A 16,435-nucleotide genomic window follows, 5' to 3' on the forward strand; every position below is an offset into this window, starting at 1 on the left:
AAAATGTACCATTATTATGTTTCCTTTTTTCCTCCGTTCTTTCCTTCCTTCCTCCCTTGTATGTATTTTTTTAATTAATTTATTTTTTATTGAAGGATAATTGCTTTACAGATTAATTTGAAAGTTTTTAAGTTTTGCCAGTGCTTGTAGCTTTCTCCTTGCAGAAGTGGGATGATCTTTTGTTAAGAAAAGAAGGGAACTTATAGTCTTCGTTTTTAAAAAAAAAAAATGTTGTATTTCACGCATAGCCTTCTGGCATCATATCCTGAGCATATAGCCCTAACGACCTTTAGATCTTCTGCTCAGTTAGATGAAGTGGGGGCAAATAGGAACCAATTTTAGATACTGGTGTCAGAATCTCTAATCATGAGGTAGGAAGCCATAGTTGAAATGTAGATATCCAAGAGATGTTTGTCAAAGAGGAAATATTGAAGAAGAACCTTTCAAAGAATGGTTCAGAACACGTGAAAATTTTACCACTGAATATTCCTTAGGTTGTTGGACTAACCATTAAAGGATACTTATTTGTGTATTACCCCAGGAATAAAATCTAGAATCATGCTTTCATAGGATGTAAAGAAAAAATTTTTTATACACAAAGACAGAAAGTTCATGAGATACTGAAGTTTGGTAAACTTGAAGTGGACTTCGAAGGGCAGAGAGCTGAGGGAGCTCTGTGTATGAAGTTGACTGTATTGGCACAGAACTATAGGAAGCTGCTCTCTGAAAAAGATGCAGAAAGCTCTTGAGTTTTGTTTTCTAAGAAAAGCTTAAGATGAGTCAAAACCAATCGCTCTCCACCCTAACAAAAGAAAAGTAACCTTCCTGAATTAATGCTTTAAAAAATGTCCTTTTTCTGACAGTTCAGATTTCACCCTCAAATGACATTGATTAAACAGAGTATGGCTCTTATATTTGCACTTCTGGCATGTTTTATACATTTGCTCTATCTTTGTCTGGGGCTTCCCTGGTGGCTCAGATAATAAAGAATCTGCCTGCAGTGCAAGAGACCTGGCTTCAGTCCCTGGGTCGAGAAGATCCCCTGGAGAAGGAAATGGCAACCCACTCCAGTATTCTTGCCTGAAGAATTCCATGGACAGAGGAGTCTGGTGGGCTACTGTCCATGGGGTCACAAAGAGTCGGACATGACTGAGTGACTAACACTTTCACTTTTTCACTTCATCTTTGTTTTCCACAGAAGATGAAGAAGATAGGCAGAAAAAGAGAGAGGCAGAGACAGACAGAAAGAGACAAAGTATTGAAGAAAGTGTTGGTTCCCCCTCCCAGGCATAAATAAATCTTTGAGACTATTGCAACAGTTTAATCCAATATATAAAATGGGACCAAAGTTAGCTCCTGGAATGAATGAAGTGACTGAGAACAATTCTGCAATTCCCTAGGGTAATTGTTGAATCTGAAGAGGCCACAGCCACCCTCCATTGGCCGTCACAGAGGAGGAAGCAATGCCAAGGGTCAAGGCAGTCCTCTCCATGTTAATAGGCAAGGAGCATGGAAAGTCTGTGCACAGAAAGAACATATCCCACTGCATCATACCCAGTTTGATTCTAATCAGGGGTAATCTGTGATGGATCATTGTGAAGCAGAAGTCCTTCTTGAAGGGACATCCCTTATGCCCAAATTGAACTATGGAATCACAATTTTAATTTTGATGACCACCACCTAGATGCATTTCATTCTTCTTATTGCAGCGGGATTTTGGAAGATTTCACAGATCTCAGTTCTTCCATGTTAGTCAAGCCGTCACTGAGCACATCACTAAGTAGCCCTTCCTTCAGCCTGCAGTGTGCCTGCTGTGCATTAATGTGAAGGCGCATTACACTTGGTGAAATTAATGGGCTTCCTTTACCCCAAATGCCACAGGATCTTTCAACAAGAATATCATGCTTTAAAAGAGGATGGTTCTCTGGTTAAAAACTATTAATGTTACCAATGAAGGCAAAGTAAATTCTCCAGCTCCTAGCTGGTGTTTCTAGACCTGCTTTTATGTAGGTAAGACAGTCCATTTATAGATCAATTAGGTGTGTTAGCATTAGTTTATTTTCAGTACATTGTTCATATCAAAAAGTGCCATTTTTTTCTCAAATGTTGTCTCCAAAACCAGTGATGTTTGTAGCTGTAAATCCAGCTTCAAAATCCCAAAGGTAAAATCTGATTTACCCTTAGAAAATAAAATTATCTAGCCACAAAACACAGAGTGTGCTGTTTGCTTAAGTTTTGATATCGTCTGTAGTCTCCATTTCTCTTATAAAGGTTCTGGCTCAGTGGGCCATTTTACTTAAGTAGTTTTTAGAACTTCAGAATCGTATAATTAGTCATAGAAGTCTACTTAGAATCCCAGAATACTTTTTTAATTTAAAAAGCACTTTAACTTAATGTAGTTCCACATATAATTTTCTAAAATGATGCAGTCTGAGCTTTGATGCATTAGAAATGGACTCCATGATGAATTTGCAAACCATGGAGTTTCAAAATGAGAATAGAAGGTGCTCAAACAAACTAACCAGTTAACCAGTTCATCAGTAGTTTATGCAAAGATTATTGTTAAACCGTATTTAGTTACTTGAATGGCAGTATTTTTCTCTTTATTGCAAACTCCAGTTACTGAATTGCTTATGTAATTTATGAGATTTCAATGCAGTTAATATTTAATGAAACTCTGAATCTAAATTATACAGTTAGAAGGTACTGTGCAACCATTTGTATGAATTAATAACTTTTGCAATGTTTGTCCCTTAGTTATGGTGGACAATGCAACTCCACTGAGCTCTTTTGGAAGTATTATCGAGTTACAGTCTTGCCTCTTACTATTGGCTGAATTCACTGTTCTTTCCCTGATAAATATATTTTTTTAACAAATTGATTTCTTCATTCTTGTGTCTTATTTCTATATGCTTTCCACCAAGGTGCATCTCCTTAGTTGACTTACTTGTCCCTGTAGAATGTTGCTTTACATTCCTGTGCTTACTGACATGGCTACAAATAAAAGCTATCTTGGCAACATTAAATCTTTCCCTGCCAGTCTAAGTTTCTGCCTGCTGTCCCTTGTTGTGACTGCTTTTCTGTGCCATTAAAGTATGCTTATGGTCTTCTTGAGGGAAAAGAAAGACTTGTCTTCTTTAAGATTTTAATGTGTTTTATAGTGTATTGGTTTACATTAAACATTGTAACTGAACTGTACATCTAATTAAACAACCATATTTCAGCTGGACCTACACTTGTATAGATCTTGTGGATCTCATACAGACCAAATACACGGGGACCAGTTTTTCTCTTCAGAGGATTAGCTTGCAGAAAGCATCAGAATCACAGTCTTTCTATGTGGATATCGTATACATTGGACAGACATCTACAATGACAACATTGGATGGTACATCGTATCATTTCATATCTAAAATTAATCCTTGTAAACCTATTTTGTACTAAAATCTTATCATAGATGTTATTTATATTCTGTAGCTTAGATAGAAATGTTAAATTTTTTCGTCTCAGTAGTATTGTGGTTTAAATCATATTTTTAATGAATAGGGCCAGGTGATTATTCTAAAGATGAAAACATCTTTAATGTAAACTTTGTCATTATAGCAGGAATTAGCTTGATAGTTCTGGATTCTATTTATAGATAAGTACACTGTGGAAGGGCTTCTCTGGAGGCTCAGTTGGTAAAGAATCGGCCTGCAATACGGCAGACTACTGGGTTCGATCCCTGGATTGGGAAGATCCCCTGGAGGAGGGCATGGCAACCACTCTAGTATTCTTGCCTGGAGAATCTGTCCATGAGGATGGACAGAAAAGCCTGGTGGGCTACAGTCCACGGGGTCGCAAAGAGTCGGACATGACTGAGCGATGAATCACCACCACGCTGTGGAAAACATTCTAATTTTGCCTAGTTTGATTTTTGAGAAATGAATCACCAAGCTAGAGATCTGTTCCTAAAAGGCAACTGTTGCCTTTGACATCTGTCTAGTAAGAATGAGCTGAAACTTTCCATGGACTTTATTGTGATAATTAGTAAAGCTTTAAATGAAAATGTTATTTCTGATAGTTTTAGTATTTATTTCTGGTTATGTTAATAGACTCATACATGTGAAATGTTCTAATAAGATAATAAAAATTAAACTGCAGTCTTCAAAAAAATGAAAGTGAAGGTCACTCAGTCCTGTCCAACTCTTTGTGACCCCATGGACTATACAGTCCATGAAATTCTCCAGGCCAGAATACTGGAGTGGGTAGCCTTTTCCTTCTCCAGGAGATCTTCCCGATCCAGGGATCAAACCCGGGTCTTCCGCATTGCGGGCAGATTCTTTACCGTTTGAGCCACAAGGGAAGCCCAGTCTTCAGAAAAAAAAAAATCAGCCTAATTCCAAACAGTCACCTTAATAAGTGACTTTTACCATATTTCAGAGGAGTTTTGGAATCTTTTTCTTTAGAACTATTTTAAAACTAAATGTTACTATGCTTACAGTCAAATTGCCAATATACGCTGGATCATCGAAAAAGCAAGAGAGTTCCAGAAAAACATCTATTTCTGCTTTATTGACTATGCCAAAGCCTTTGACTGTGTGGATCACAATAAACTGTGGAAAATTCTGAAAGAGATGGGAATACCAGACCATCTGACCTGTCTCTTGAGAAACCTGTATGCAGGTCAAGAAGCAACAGTTAGAACTGGACATGGAACAACAGACTGGTTCCAAATAGGAAAAGGAGTATGTCAAGGCTGTATATTGTCACCCTGCTTATTTAACTTATATGCAGAGTACATCATGAGAAACGCTGGGCTGGAAGAAACACAAGCTGGAATCAAGATTGCCGGGAGAAATATCAATAACCTCAGATATGCGGATGACACCACCCTTATGGCAGAGAGTGAAGAAGAACTAAAGAGCCTCTTGATGAAGGTGAAGGAGGAGAGTGAAAAAGTTGGCTTAAAGCTCAACGTTCAGAAAACTAAGATCATGGCATCTGGTCCCATCACTCCATGGGAAATAGATGGGAAAACAGTGGAAACAGTGTCAGACTTTATTTTTTTGGGCTCCAGAATCACTGCTGATGGTGACTGCAACCATGAAATTAAGAGACGCTTACTCCTTGGAAGGAAGGTTATGGCCAACTTAGATGGCATATTTAAAAGCAGAGACATTACTTTGCCAACAAAAGTCCATCTAGTCAAGGCTATGGTTTTTCCAGTGGTCATGTATGGATGTGAGAGTTGGACGGTGAAGAAAGCTGAGCGCCGCAGAATTGATGCTTTTGAGTTGTGGTGTTGGAGAAGACTCTTGAGAGTCCCTTGGACTGCAAGGAGATCCAATCAATCCATTCTAAAAGAGATCAATCCTGGGTGTTCATTGGAAGGTCTGATGTTGAAGCTGAAACTCCAATACTTTGGCCACCTCATGCAAAGGGTTGACTCATTGGAAAAGACCCTGATGCTGGGTAGGATTGGGGATGGGAGGAGAAGGGGACGACAGAGGATGAGATGGTTGGATGGCATCACCGACTCGATGAACATGGGTTTGGGTAGACTCCAGGAGTTGGTGATGGACAGAGAGGCCTGGCGTGCTGCAATTCATGGGGTCTCAAAGAGTCGGACACGACTGAGCGACTGAACTGAACTGAATATAAGAATAGTAACATTCTTACAGTAATATAAGAATAGTAACATTTAGTTTTAAATATAACATTGCTTACAGTGATGTTGCTGTTACTGTAAGAATCACTCCTTTTTAATCCAGTATCACTGGACCTACTTTGTGATTGGTGGAGCACAGAAGACAGCTGATTTGTGCTGGGTTAATGGGTTAAAGGTCCTAGTGAGCACCACATTCAGGGAACTATGACAGAACAAAATTAAGTAGCCAGCAGAGGGCTGTATGGGTTTGGTTCAGAGCTTGGTGGGTTTTCAGTATTTTATTTTAATTACCCAATGAGACTCATATATCAAAAGACTTCAAAGCTTTATGTTCTAGAAGTGAAAGTTTACCACACCTCACAAACTACTTGCCTTAAAGTCTTCTTTCTAAAAGTTGATTTTAAACAGTTTATTCCATGACACATGGATATTATTTGATGCTTTTTTTTTAGCAGCAGAAGCTATGCAATTTTATCTCCTATTATTTTGTTTATTTGTATTCTTTAGAAATGTCAAAGAGAAGACTTCCAGCATTAGCAAATAAAGGAATATTTTTAAAGGACTTTCAGGTGAATCAGACCAAAAGTAATGGATCAAGTATAACCAAGCAGTATTCTGTCACCATGACATCATATAATTGCAGTTATAATATACCCATGATGGCTGTGAGCTTTGGGCAGGTAAGCTTAGAATTTTACAAGTAACTGTTTTCAACTGATGAAACATTAGCTTTGATCTAGTAAGTGTAAAACATTATTACGAATAGATGACACAAATTAGATATCTTTTAATAAGACAAGACAGTTATTCTAAGGATTAAATGAAGATTTAGAGGCTTGAAATTGAGCATGAACTTTCACATTGACCATGAAAATTCACTTTAAACATTAAAAGCTTTTTAAAGAAATGTATCTATGGGGAAAAAAGAGAAAATAACCTTAAGAATCAGCTAGCCAGATTTAAGTTTTAAATCAGCTAGCCAGAGATTTCTCTGTTGATGTAAAAGAAAAAGCTGTGGGCTCTCCCAATAAAGACCTTTAAACACAGATTACTGAAAGAAAATTTCTGCATTAGGTTGTTAAATTGTTTCTGTTATAAGCACTTTATTATTTGTATCAAAATTGATAGAAGGGGAAAGAGATGGTTTTCCATAATTCCAAAAGGATCTAAACAGTTATTTTGTACTGTTTGTGTATGAGATCTGTGTTAAATGTTACAATTATGAGAAGTATTTTTCCATTTAATTTTCACAAAATATACAATTAGTTATATAACCCCACAGCAAACCAAAGCCAAGTATAATGCATTCAAAATTCAAGGTTAAATAATAATTAAATATTATAATTTGACTCTCACAAAGAACTTCCTGTTTAACAGTTTTATGATTTAAAAGACTAAAAAACTATGTGTTCCACAAAAATTGCTTTTACCCCATCCAGATCCAATGTTTTAGTCTTAGTCTCTCTAAGATAAGCATCTTATGTTTTTCAGTCTTTGAGCTGTCTAAAAAAATGTGTCATATGTGTATGTGCACATATATTAAATGTCCACATGAATGAAATGTTTTAAAAACTAACTTTGAAATAATTGTAGTCTCATGTGCAGTTGTAAGAAATAATACAGGAATATTCCCATACTTTTCACCCATTATCCTCAATGGTAACATCTATAAGCATAGCATAATAGCACAATGGGAAAATTGACTTTGATACAGTTTACCAACCTTATTTGGATGTTATCAGTTCTACATGCTTTCATGTGTGTGGTGTGTATGTGTATGATCCTTACACACAGTTTTTTATTGCATGTATAGATTCAGCTTACCACCACAGAACAGTTCCATCCTGAGAATCCCTCATGGATACACTTTCATATAGCCACACCACCTACCTCCCTTTGCCACTGTCTTATATCTGGCAACCACTAATTGTCTCTGTAATTGTGGCATTTACAATGTTATATAAATGGAATTAGACTTTATATAATCAGGCTAGCATTAAGTCTTTTGATATTGACTTTTTTCACTCTGAGTAATTCCCTCGAGATCTCTCCAAATTGTTGTATATATTAATAGTCTGTTCATTTTGATTGCTAAATAATGTTTAATAGTATGGATGCACCATAAGTCTATTAAACTGCTTAATCCTTGAAGAACAGTTGAGTTGTTTCCAGGTTTTGGCTGCTTGAATAAAAGCTACTATGAACATTCATCTGTGGGTTTCCACGTGACATAGGTTTTCATTTTCTGAGTTAATTACCCAACAGTGTAATTATGGGGTCATGTGATAAACACATGTACAGCTTTATAAGGATCTACCACACTCTTTTCCAAAGTGGCTGCACCATTTTACATTCCCAGCAGCAATGTATGAAGGATCCATTGTCTGCACAAATATGCCAGCATCTAGCATTGCAACTATTTTTTATTCTAGCCATTCTGATGTGGTATATACTATTAGCTCATTTTGGTCTTAATTTGCCTTTCCTGATGGCTAATAATGTCAAACACTATGTATGTTCTTCTGTAATATCTTTTCATGCCTTTTGCCCATTTTCTCATTGGACTATCTTCCTGTTGTTGAGTTTTTAAGGTCTTTCGGTATCCTAGGTGTAAGTCGTTTGTCAGGTATGTGGTTTGCAAATATTTTCTCCCAGTCTGTACCTTGCCTTTTCATGATCTTCATGAGGTCTTTCACAGAGCAGCAATCTTAATTTGATGAGTCTCAGTTTATCAAGTATTTTCTTCTATGAATGGTGCTTTTGGTTTCAAGTCTAAGAACTCTACTCTTAGCCCTAAGTCATAAATATTCTTCTTTGTTTCCCCTGAAAGTTATATAGTTGTGCATTTTACATTGAAGGCCATGATCCATTCTGAGTTAACTTTTGTGTAAGATATGAAGTTTTAAGTCCAGGTTCACTTGCTTGCTTATCCCTCCGGTTACTCCAGCACCATTTATTGAAAAAGCTATCCTTTCTCCATTTGAATTACTTTTGTATCTTTATAAAAAAAGAAATCAGTTGGGCGTATTTGTGTGGATATGTTTCTGGCTTCCTCTCCAGTATTCTGGCCTGGAGAATTCCATGGACTGTATAGTCCATGGGGTCACAAAGAGTCGAGTCGCACACGACTGAGTGACTTTCACTCTCACTTTTCTCTATTCTGTCCCATTGTTCTGTGTGTCATTCCTTCCACCAATAAATACCACACCCTCTTGATCACTGTAGCTATTTAGTGAGCCCTAACATTGGGTAGCAGAAAAGGCAATGGCATCCCACTCCAGTACTCTTGCCAGGAAAATCCCACGGACGGAGGATTTTCCATCCATGGGGTCGCTAAGAGTCGGACACGATTGAGCGACTTCACTTTCACTTTTCACTTTCATGCATTGGAGAAGGAAATGGCAACCCACTTCAGTGTTCTTGCCTGGAGAATCCCAGGGACGGGGGAGCCTCGTGGGCTTCCGTCTATGGGGTCGCACAGAGTCGGACACGACTGAAGCGACTTACCAGCAGCAACATTGGGTAGAGTGATTCTTCTCACTTCACTCTTACTGTGAAAAATTGTTTTAGCTATTCTAGGTCCCGTGTCTTTCCATATAAATTTTGAAATAAGCTTGTTAATACCTACAAAAATCTTGCTGGTGTTTTGATAAGAATTGCATTAAACTGATAGATTCTTTTGGAGGGAATTGACGCCTTTACCATATTGTCTTCCAATCTATGAATGCGATTTGTCTCTCCATATATTTGGTCTTCTTTGCTTTTTTTTTTCCAACATGTTTAACTCTTTGATTACATTTACCAGCATTTTGCAATTTCAAGTCAGATTCATTACACGTTTTGTTAAATTTATATGTAAATGTTTCATTTTCTTTGAAGTTATTGTCATGGGTCTTAAGTTCAGTTTCTCCATGCTTGTTATTTTCACATAAAAATACGATTGGTTTTTTGTGTGTTGCTATTGTATCCTGCAACCTTGCCAAAGTCCATGACTTTTTACAAAGTAAAGGCACTCATGTAATCACTTCAAGATAAAAAAAATCATTAGACCCCCAAGAGCCTTCTTTGTGCCTTTTCCTTGTCATTGGATTATTTACCCACAGCCCTAGATAGCTACTATTTTAACTTTACCAATATTAGTTAGTTTTGCTTTTTTTATTCATCATATCAATGAATAATACACTATGTACTCTTTTGTTTAATATTAAGAGATTCATGTTGCATACAGCTAGCTGAAGTTTGTTCTTTTTCACTGTACAGTATTCCATGGTGTTAACATACAACAATTTATGTATTCTATTGATGGGCTTTTGCACTATTTCCAGTTTGGGATTATTATAAATAAAGTTGCTCTGAACATTCTTGCACATGTCTTTTGGGACTTACATTTGCTCATTTGTGTTGGCGATAGAATTTATAACTTTAAATTCCACAAGATTAACAGGGATCAGCAGCCAGAGAATATCACCTTCACTATTAGAGTTATAATCTATGAATTTTTATTTTACACATTGCTTCTGTCAGTTGACTGGCACTTAACATTAGACAGGTATTTCCTGAGTCTGGATTAGTCACTGTATTGATCATATATTTCTTTATATCATTAGTTAAGTTTTCAAGTTTCCATATGTTATTTCTCCAAAAGGGTTTTTAATTTTTTGATAGCCAAGACCATGTTTCATATTTCTTTGCCTCCCCACCCAACGTGATTAGCATTGTACCTTGAACAAAATGCCTGCTCAATAAATATTTGTTCCTTGAGTGATGGCGGGCACTCTCTGAATTAATGAGGTATTACTGTGGTTCCAGCTGATTGCTGTGCAGATGACCAAGTTGACTTGAGCCTCATTAGTGTAGCCACGTCCGTACGGCCTGTGTTGATTTATGTGACTCTCCCTAATGTTCTGAGGAGTCCTGAATACCTGAGGCTCATTTATGTCATGTCACAGGATTGTGCCCTGGTAAAATAGAAATTGTGTTCACCATTGTTAGATTTAATCATTTTATCAATATTTATTTTGGAAATTAGAGAATCACAAATGAGACAGAGAATGAGTCTGTTTACAGAGGAAATAATTGGCCTGGGGAGTCGAAGATTCGTGTTCAAAGAATTCAAGCAGCATCCCCACCCATCAGTGGCAGCTTTGACATTCACGCTTATGGACGTGTTCTCACAGGTATATGAAAAAAGCCCATAACTTTGGCCTGTGTATCAGTTGAACTGTATTGATCTAGATAACCATCATTAACATTTCAGTGTATTTCTTTTTTTTTATTTTTTAATGAAGGATAATTGCTTTACAGAATTTTGCTGTTTTCTGTCAAACCTCAACATGAGTCAGCCATAGGTATACATATATCCCCCCCTTTTGAATTTCTTTTGAATATTATTTCCTTATGTAATTTATAGAGTTGAAATCTTCATTAATGTAAAGCTAAATTATTGAGAACAAATGGCACTTTCACGTTTTCTTCATCCCCTCACCAGATACCCTAGGTTAAATTCCCAAAAGTTGGTTTCTCTTTTATGTCCATAGCTTATTGGTTATCTATGAAATGGTTTTTCTTTAAAGTATTTGAGCCAAGGATCAATGTCTGAGGTACATTCACTCATGTAATTTTTGTTTCTAAGAAATATGTAAATTTGTTGTATACGCAATATGGAAATTTCATTTTTTTCCATTTTGGAGGAGAACAGTTGGTTTACAAGTGATAAAATACATCTCATGTATGTTAAAGGTGATCATGGATCTTCCCCAGTGGCTCAGCGGTCAAGAATCTGCCTGCATTGCAGGAGTCGTAAGAGAAGTGGGTTCGATCCCTGGGTGGGGAAGATCCTCTGGAGGAGGGCATGGCAACCCACTCCAGTAGTCTTGCCTGGAGAATCCCATGGACAGAGGGGCCTGGCGGGCTACAGTCCATAGGGTTGCAGAGAGTCAGGCACGACTGAAGCAGCTTAGCATGCACAAGAGTGGCCACGGTTTTGTGAAGTTTTGATTCCCACTGTTTGCCATCCTTCTGCGAGTGCAGGTATCCCCGCTGCTGTATCAGCCGCAGATTTGCAGTTTGCTCTCCAGAGTCTAGAAGAAGTGGGACAAGTCTCAGTGACCCGAGAGGGAGGCTGTGCTGGATACTCATGGCGTGTCAAGTGGAGAAGTACATGTGGAAAGCAGCCTCTCCTGCAGGTTCCCTCACATCACCTGGGTTTTGTTTTCTTCTATGTGTTCTTTGCTTATTTGCACCCTGCCTCATGCCAAAGAGACCTGGAGACTGTGTGTATTTTAAAAATGCACAAAATAGACTAAACATTCAAGGAATTCCTTTCCATTCTTTTCCATAAAAGGAAATTGAGGGAAAGAAGACTGTTCAAAATTGAGTTGACCAGGCATTCTCTTTTGTGGAGAACAGCTGTTGGTGCTTTATGCCTGACATCCTATGGGGGAAGTTCAGGAATGTATGGATTAGAAGACCTTTGGCAGGGGCAGGAAGAGCACAGGCTGGGCCAGTCCCAGAACTAAATCTGTGTGTACTGTGAGGGAAGGCATTGTGTAAGGGGGGGTGTACTGGGGATATACTGTATAGGGGGGCCAAGCATAATCTGCCTTGCTGTCTATAATTCTGTCTATTCAGTAGAGCTGTATTCTGGGACCTTGGATAGTTTTCTGGTTCCAAAGATGACCTTTTCAAGTTCATAACAGAGCCACACTTTTAAGTGCTCATCTAATGACTTTCATTTAGAGTGTGGTTGGGAGTATGGGAGGGAAGTTACATTTAGAATATGCGAAGGTGAAGGGTCTGAAAGAGACTCTGGGCTCAGATGGTAAACATCAAAAGTATGCTTTCTAATGATGATGAGAGTGTGAGAGGCACTCTTATCCTCACATACTATTGGTGAGACAGTAAAATCAGTAAGGCCATTTGGGAGGATAATTTAGTTGTATCTGAATACATATACCTTATGATTCAGCCATTTCAGATCTATAACTCCATTCTACTGAAATAATAATACAAATAGGAAATGAAATAGGCACAGAGTTAGTCAATGCAGCATTATTTGTAATAGTAAAAAAAGAAAAAAAAAACCCTAGAATCCTAAACCCCCATCAATAGAAAAATAGTTGTTAAAATGACACAAACTTAGCATGAATACCGTGCACGCATATATAGACCCACATATATTCACCTGGAAAGATGTCCTTGACAAAAGGTGGAAAAAAGTACAAAACTGCTTTGGGAAAGTGACAGAGGAGACTCAAAAAGGTATATAAATGTAGAATATAATATGCCATACATAGACTGTATGGATGTCATACAGTTGTGGGCCTTATTTTAAGAAAGCACATGTCCTGAAACTAGAATTAGAAACTTCTGTAACTGAGACATCTCTAATGACTGATGTCCCCTTGATGCCTCTGTGGTGTCTGCACACTCTTCCCTTCATTCTTCCCTGACCAGTCTCCTTTGCTTATTCATCATTTCTGCTCCTGGTCACTTTGGCTCCCACAGACCCACCATGAAGACTCCTATCTCTTTTCTAGCCTCTGTATGTATCAGAAGGCTAACATGTTAACAGTGCAGCTTTGGAATGACCAAAGTATGCATATTGATCTGATTTGGTTTCATTTTTACCATTGGCAGAAAATATAATTTCATCAGTAGATGAAAAGCCAGGGGTAGTCACAGGCCAAAACTGCTAAAGGGGAAACATTGACTCTTGGGTGGAAAGAAGACCACATTTTTTTCAATTATTTAAGAATCATTTATCAAAATGGTCATTTTCAGAAAGAGCATAGAATATTTTGACAAAATCAAATTAATAAATTTGTGTTTCTCAGGCTTTTATTCTAAATACTCAAGTTAATTCTAGTCATTTAATTGAAGTTGTGATTGCTGCAATATATGATAATGCTATGATGTTACCAGTTTTTTCTTCAGTAGATTATGATCGTTTTTGAAGAGGCTTCTTTTTCAAAAATGTGATCAAATGGTTTTGAAATTTTTTCATCTTCTGCATTTCACTTTTAATCATGCTTAAATTTAAAAAGAAAAGCTAGTGTGGTCATATTTATCATAACATTTCTAGTAAAATAATCTTACCTAAAAATAGATCAATGATTCCAACATTTTTGGAGAAAATGCTAACATGACGGTTACAAAGATAAAGGAAGGTGGCTTATTCAGACAGCGCATACTGGGAGACCTACTTTGTACACCCAGCAAACAGCCACAGGTATTTTTAAAAGTTTCTTCATAATTTTAAACATGTAACTATTTTGTAATAAATTAAAGACCCAGTAAAACTGAAGAGATGACATCTTTATTTTCATGTGACTAATTATTAACAGAGGATCAATTCAATAATATTATTTCATGACTTTTGGGAAAATTATTAATATCTTCTTTATGATAAAAATGAATATTAAGTTCTGCTGTTAGTATTTGAAAATATATCCTTTCATTTAATCTTTGTCATATCTCTGTAAAGCGATTATTAACCTTACCACTTACTGAGAGGGAGTTAAAGAATAAGGAGTTTAGGTGACTTTCTCAAGAGCAACCTTTATTTTTATCCATAGCACTAATTACCCCCAGGGCATAATGTGCATTTACTTTTTTGGTAAGTTTATAGCCTTATGCAACTCTCTGCCCTACCTCTGCTAGAATGTAAGTTGAGTGACAACAGGAATGTCATCTGTTTTGTTAAATGTACTTGTCCATTTACAGCTGTGCCTGATATAATGGACACATTTGCAGAATAAGTCAATGAAGTGTCAAAACAGACAAAGTATGAGTAGAATAGACTAATTTTTGGAAACCAGCAAACTAGCAAACAAGCAAAATTCCATATTTTTCTAAATCCTACATATATTCTGTTTAACCGTGCTACCTCTGTTATCTCTGTGTTTGTTTATTTGTAGGTTGAAGTCTATGTCAATGAAATTCCAGCTAAATGTTCAGGCAACTGTGGGTTTACATGGGAACCCACAAATACTCCTCAAATCTGGGCCATAAACCCTTCCCAAGGTAATCTCTTGCTTTCGAATTTGGAGTGTAGGGTGTAAGACAATTAGCAAAAATGTAAACTTGGATAGTGGTTTTTAATTTCTAGCTAAGGCAAGCAGACAGTTCTACATAGTGAAAAAAATGTATCAAATCAGAAAGCTATGGAAAGATCATTAATTTTCTTTGGGAAAAATATCACTGTTGACATTGGACTCACTAGTATTCTACTTTTCCTGTTTCACCAAGTTAAAATCAATATCTAAGATTTGTGATATTGAGGCAGTTTTGTTAAACTCTACTACCTACGGTTTTAACTGGAATTTTCATCATATGAGACCACTTCTTCTAGGAGATATAGTACTAAAAGGTCAGTAACAGGACAGCTGCTGTTTAGTAAAAGAAAGTGATTAGGCCCTAGATTTGAGAATGAGAGAAAAATTATTGCCAAGAACTCAATCTAGAGGGACACATCATGAAACACCTTCATGGTATGTGACTGCTTTTGAAAAATGTGATTACACTTTATGTCTGAACTCCCAAGGGTTGAAATAAACAGAATGACTAAGGATTGTAAGGGATGGCTTTTTTTCAAGATAGAAAGATAAGCTTAGATACTGTAATCACTTATTTAGTATTGAGGACTAGTAGGAAAACTCACCTGCTAATTATGTCAGCAAGCAAAAAACCCCATTGAAATCTTTAAAATATCACATTATTATGTTGAAAGAATATATCCTTCAGACTTTTATCATAGTATTATAATTGTTATAATACTGTTCATAATACCTTTTAATGTAATTATTATACTAATACCTTTTTGTAGTATTATAATATATATAAATTCATGTTATCCCAAAGTTAGTATCACTACTGTAAAACCTTCAAAACTCTCAAGAATAAAGATTTCTTGAACTTTAATTTGGTTTTAGTCCTTTGATATTCTTATTTTTGAATCCATCCATGTATTTTGTAATGGATTTCCACTTTTAAATTCCACTTTGGTATTCTTGTTTTTGAATACATCTTTGTATTTTGCAATGGACTTTCACTCTTAATTCTTGAAAATAGTATTTCCTACTCAGTTAATGTGAAGCACCTTTTGCAACATTTTAAATGTAAAAGTAATTTAAAAAGTAAGTATAAATAATGCTATTAAAAACAGCCATTTTTTCCTCAATGAAAATTTATCAACTGTTAACACTTATCATATTTACTTCAAATCATCAGAAAGAAAATATTATAGGAACAGCTATAGTTGTCTCTAAGCACTATGCTCAGTGCTAGTGCCCTGCCACCTTCCCCAGCGGCAAGCACAATAATTAATTTTGTCTGTATTCTTCCATGCCATTTTAATTACCCTTTGTGTATAACACAGACATGGTAGTTTTTCCAGTTTTTCAAGTTTATCCATGAGCTATTTCATTGTAAATATCATTTCCACCTTATTTTGTCATTCGGCATTTTTTTGAGAAATATATGGTTTTATGCATATGTATTAATCAGTTTAAATACTTCATAGATAAACCAATTTATTTGTTCCTCTATTGATAGACATCTAGACTGTTCACAAGTTTTTTTGTTTTTGCCCATGACTGTATTGAACTTTCTTATGCAAATCTACTATAACATACATACTAGAACTTCTTTAGGATTTGCATCCTACATGTGGATTACTAGGTATATGTGTATTCACTTCATTAGATGACCAAATTGCTCCCCTAACTGACTGTACTTCCAATAGGTATGAGGACATCATATTATCCACACCCTTGCCAACAGTTA

General features: G+C 36.5%; 1 protein-coding gene across 1 annotated transcript in view; it reads left to right on the forward strand.

Moving 5' to 3' along the window:
• The window catches only part of PKHD1L1 (PKHD1 like 1), a 165,327-nt gene that overhangs the window by 49,436 nt on the left and 99,456 nt on the right, over window positions 1-16,435 (forward strand). Inside the window, exons 22-27 of the mRNA XM_081503071.1 lie at window positions 3,225-3,388; window positions 6,158-6,330; window positions 10,680-10,827; window positions 11,681-11,835; window positions 13,758-13,880; window positions 14,569-14,674. Coding sequence (XP_081359197.1) covers window positions 3,225-3,388; window positions 6,158-6,330; window positions 10,680-10,827; window positions 11,681-11,835; window positions 13,758-13,880; window positions 14,569-14,674 — 869 coding nt within the window. The remainder of the gene's footprint in view (window positions 1-3,224; window positions 3,389-6,157; window positions 6,331-10,679; window positions 10,828-11,680; window positions 11,836-13,757; window positions 13,881-14,568; window positions 14,675-16,435) is intronic.

The sequence above is a fragment of the Giraffa tippelskirchi genome, chromosome 6 (assembly GCF_054371585.1).
Source record: "Giraffa tippelskirchi isolate mGirTip1 chromosome 6, T2T-mGirTip1v1.2.pri, whole genome shotgun sequence".
NCBI lineage: Eukaryota > Metazoa > Chordata > Mammalia > Artiodactyla > Giraffidae > Giraffa > Giraffa tippelskirchi.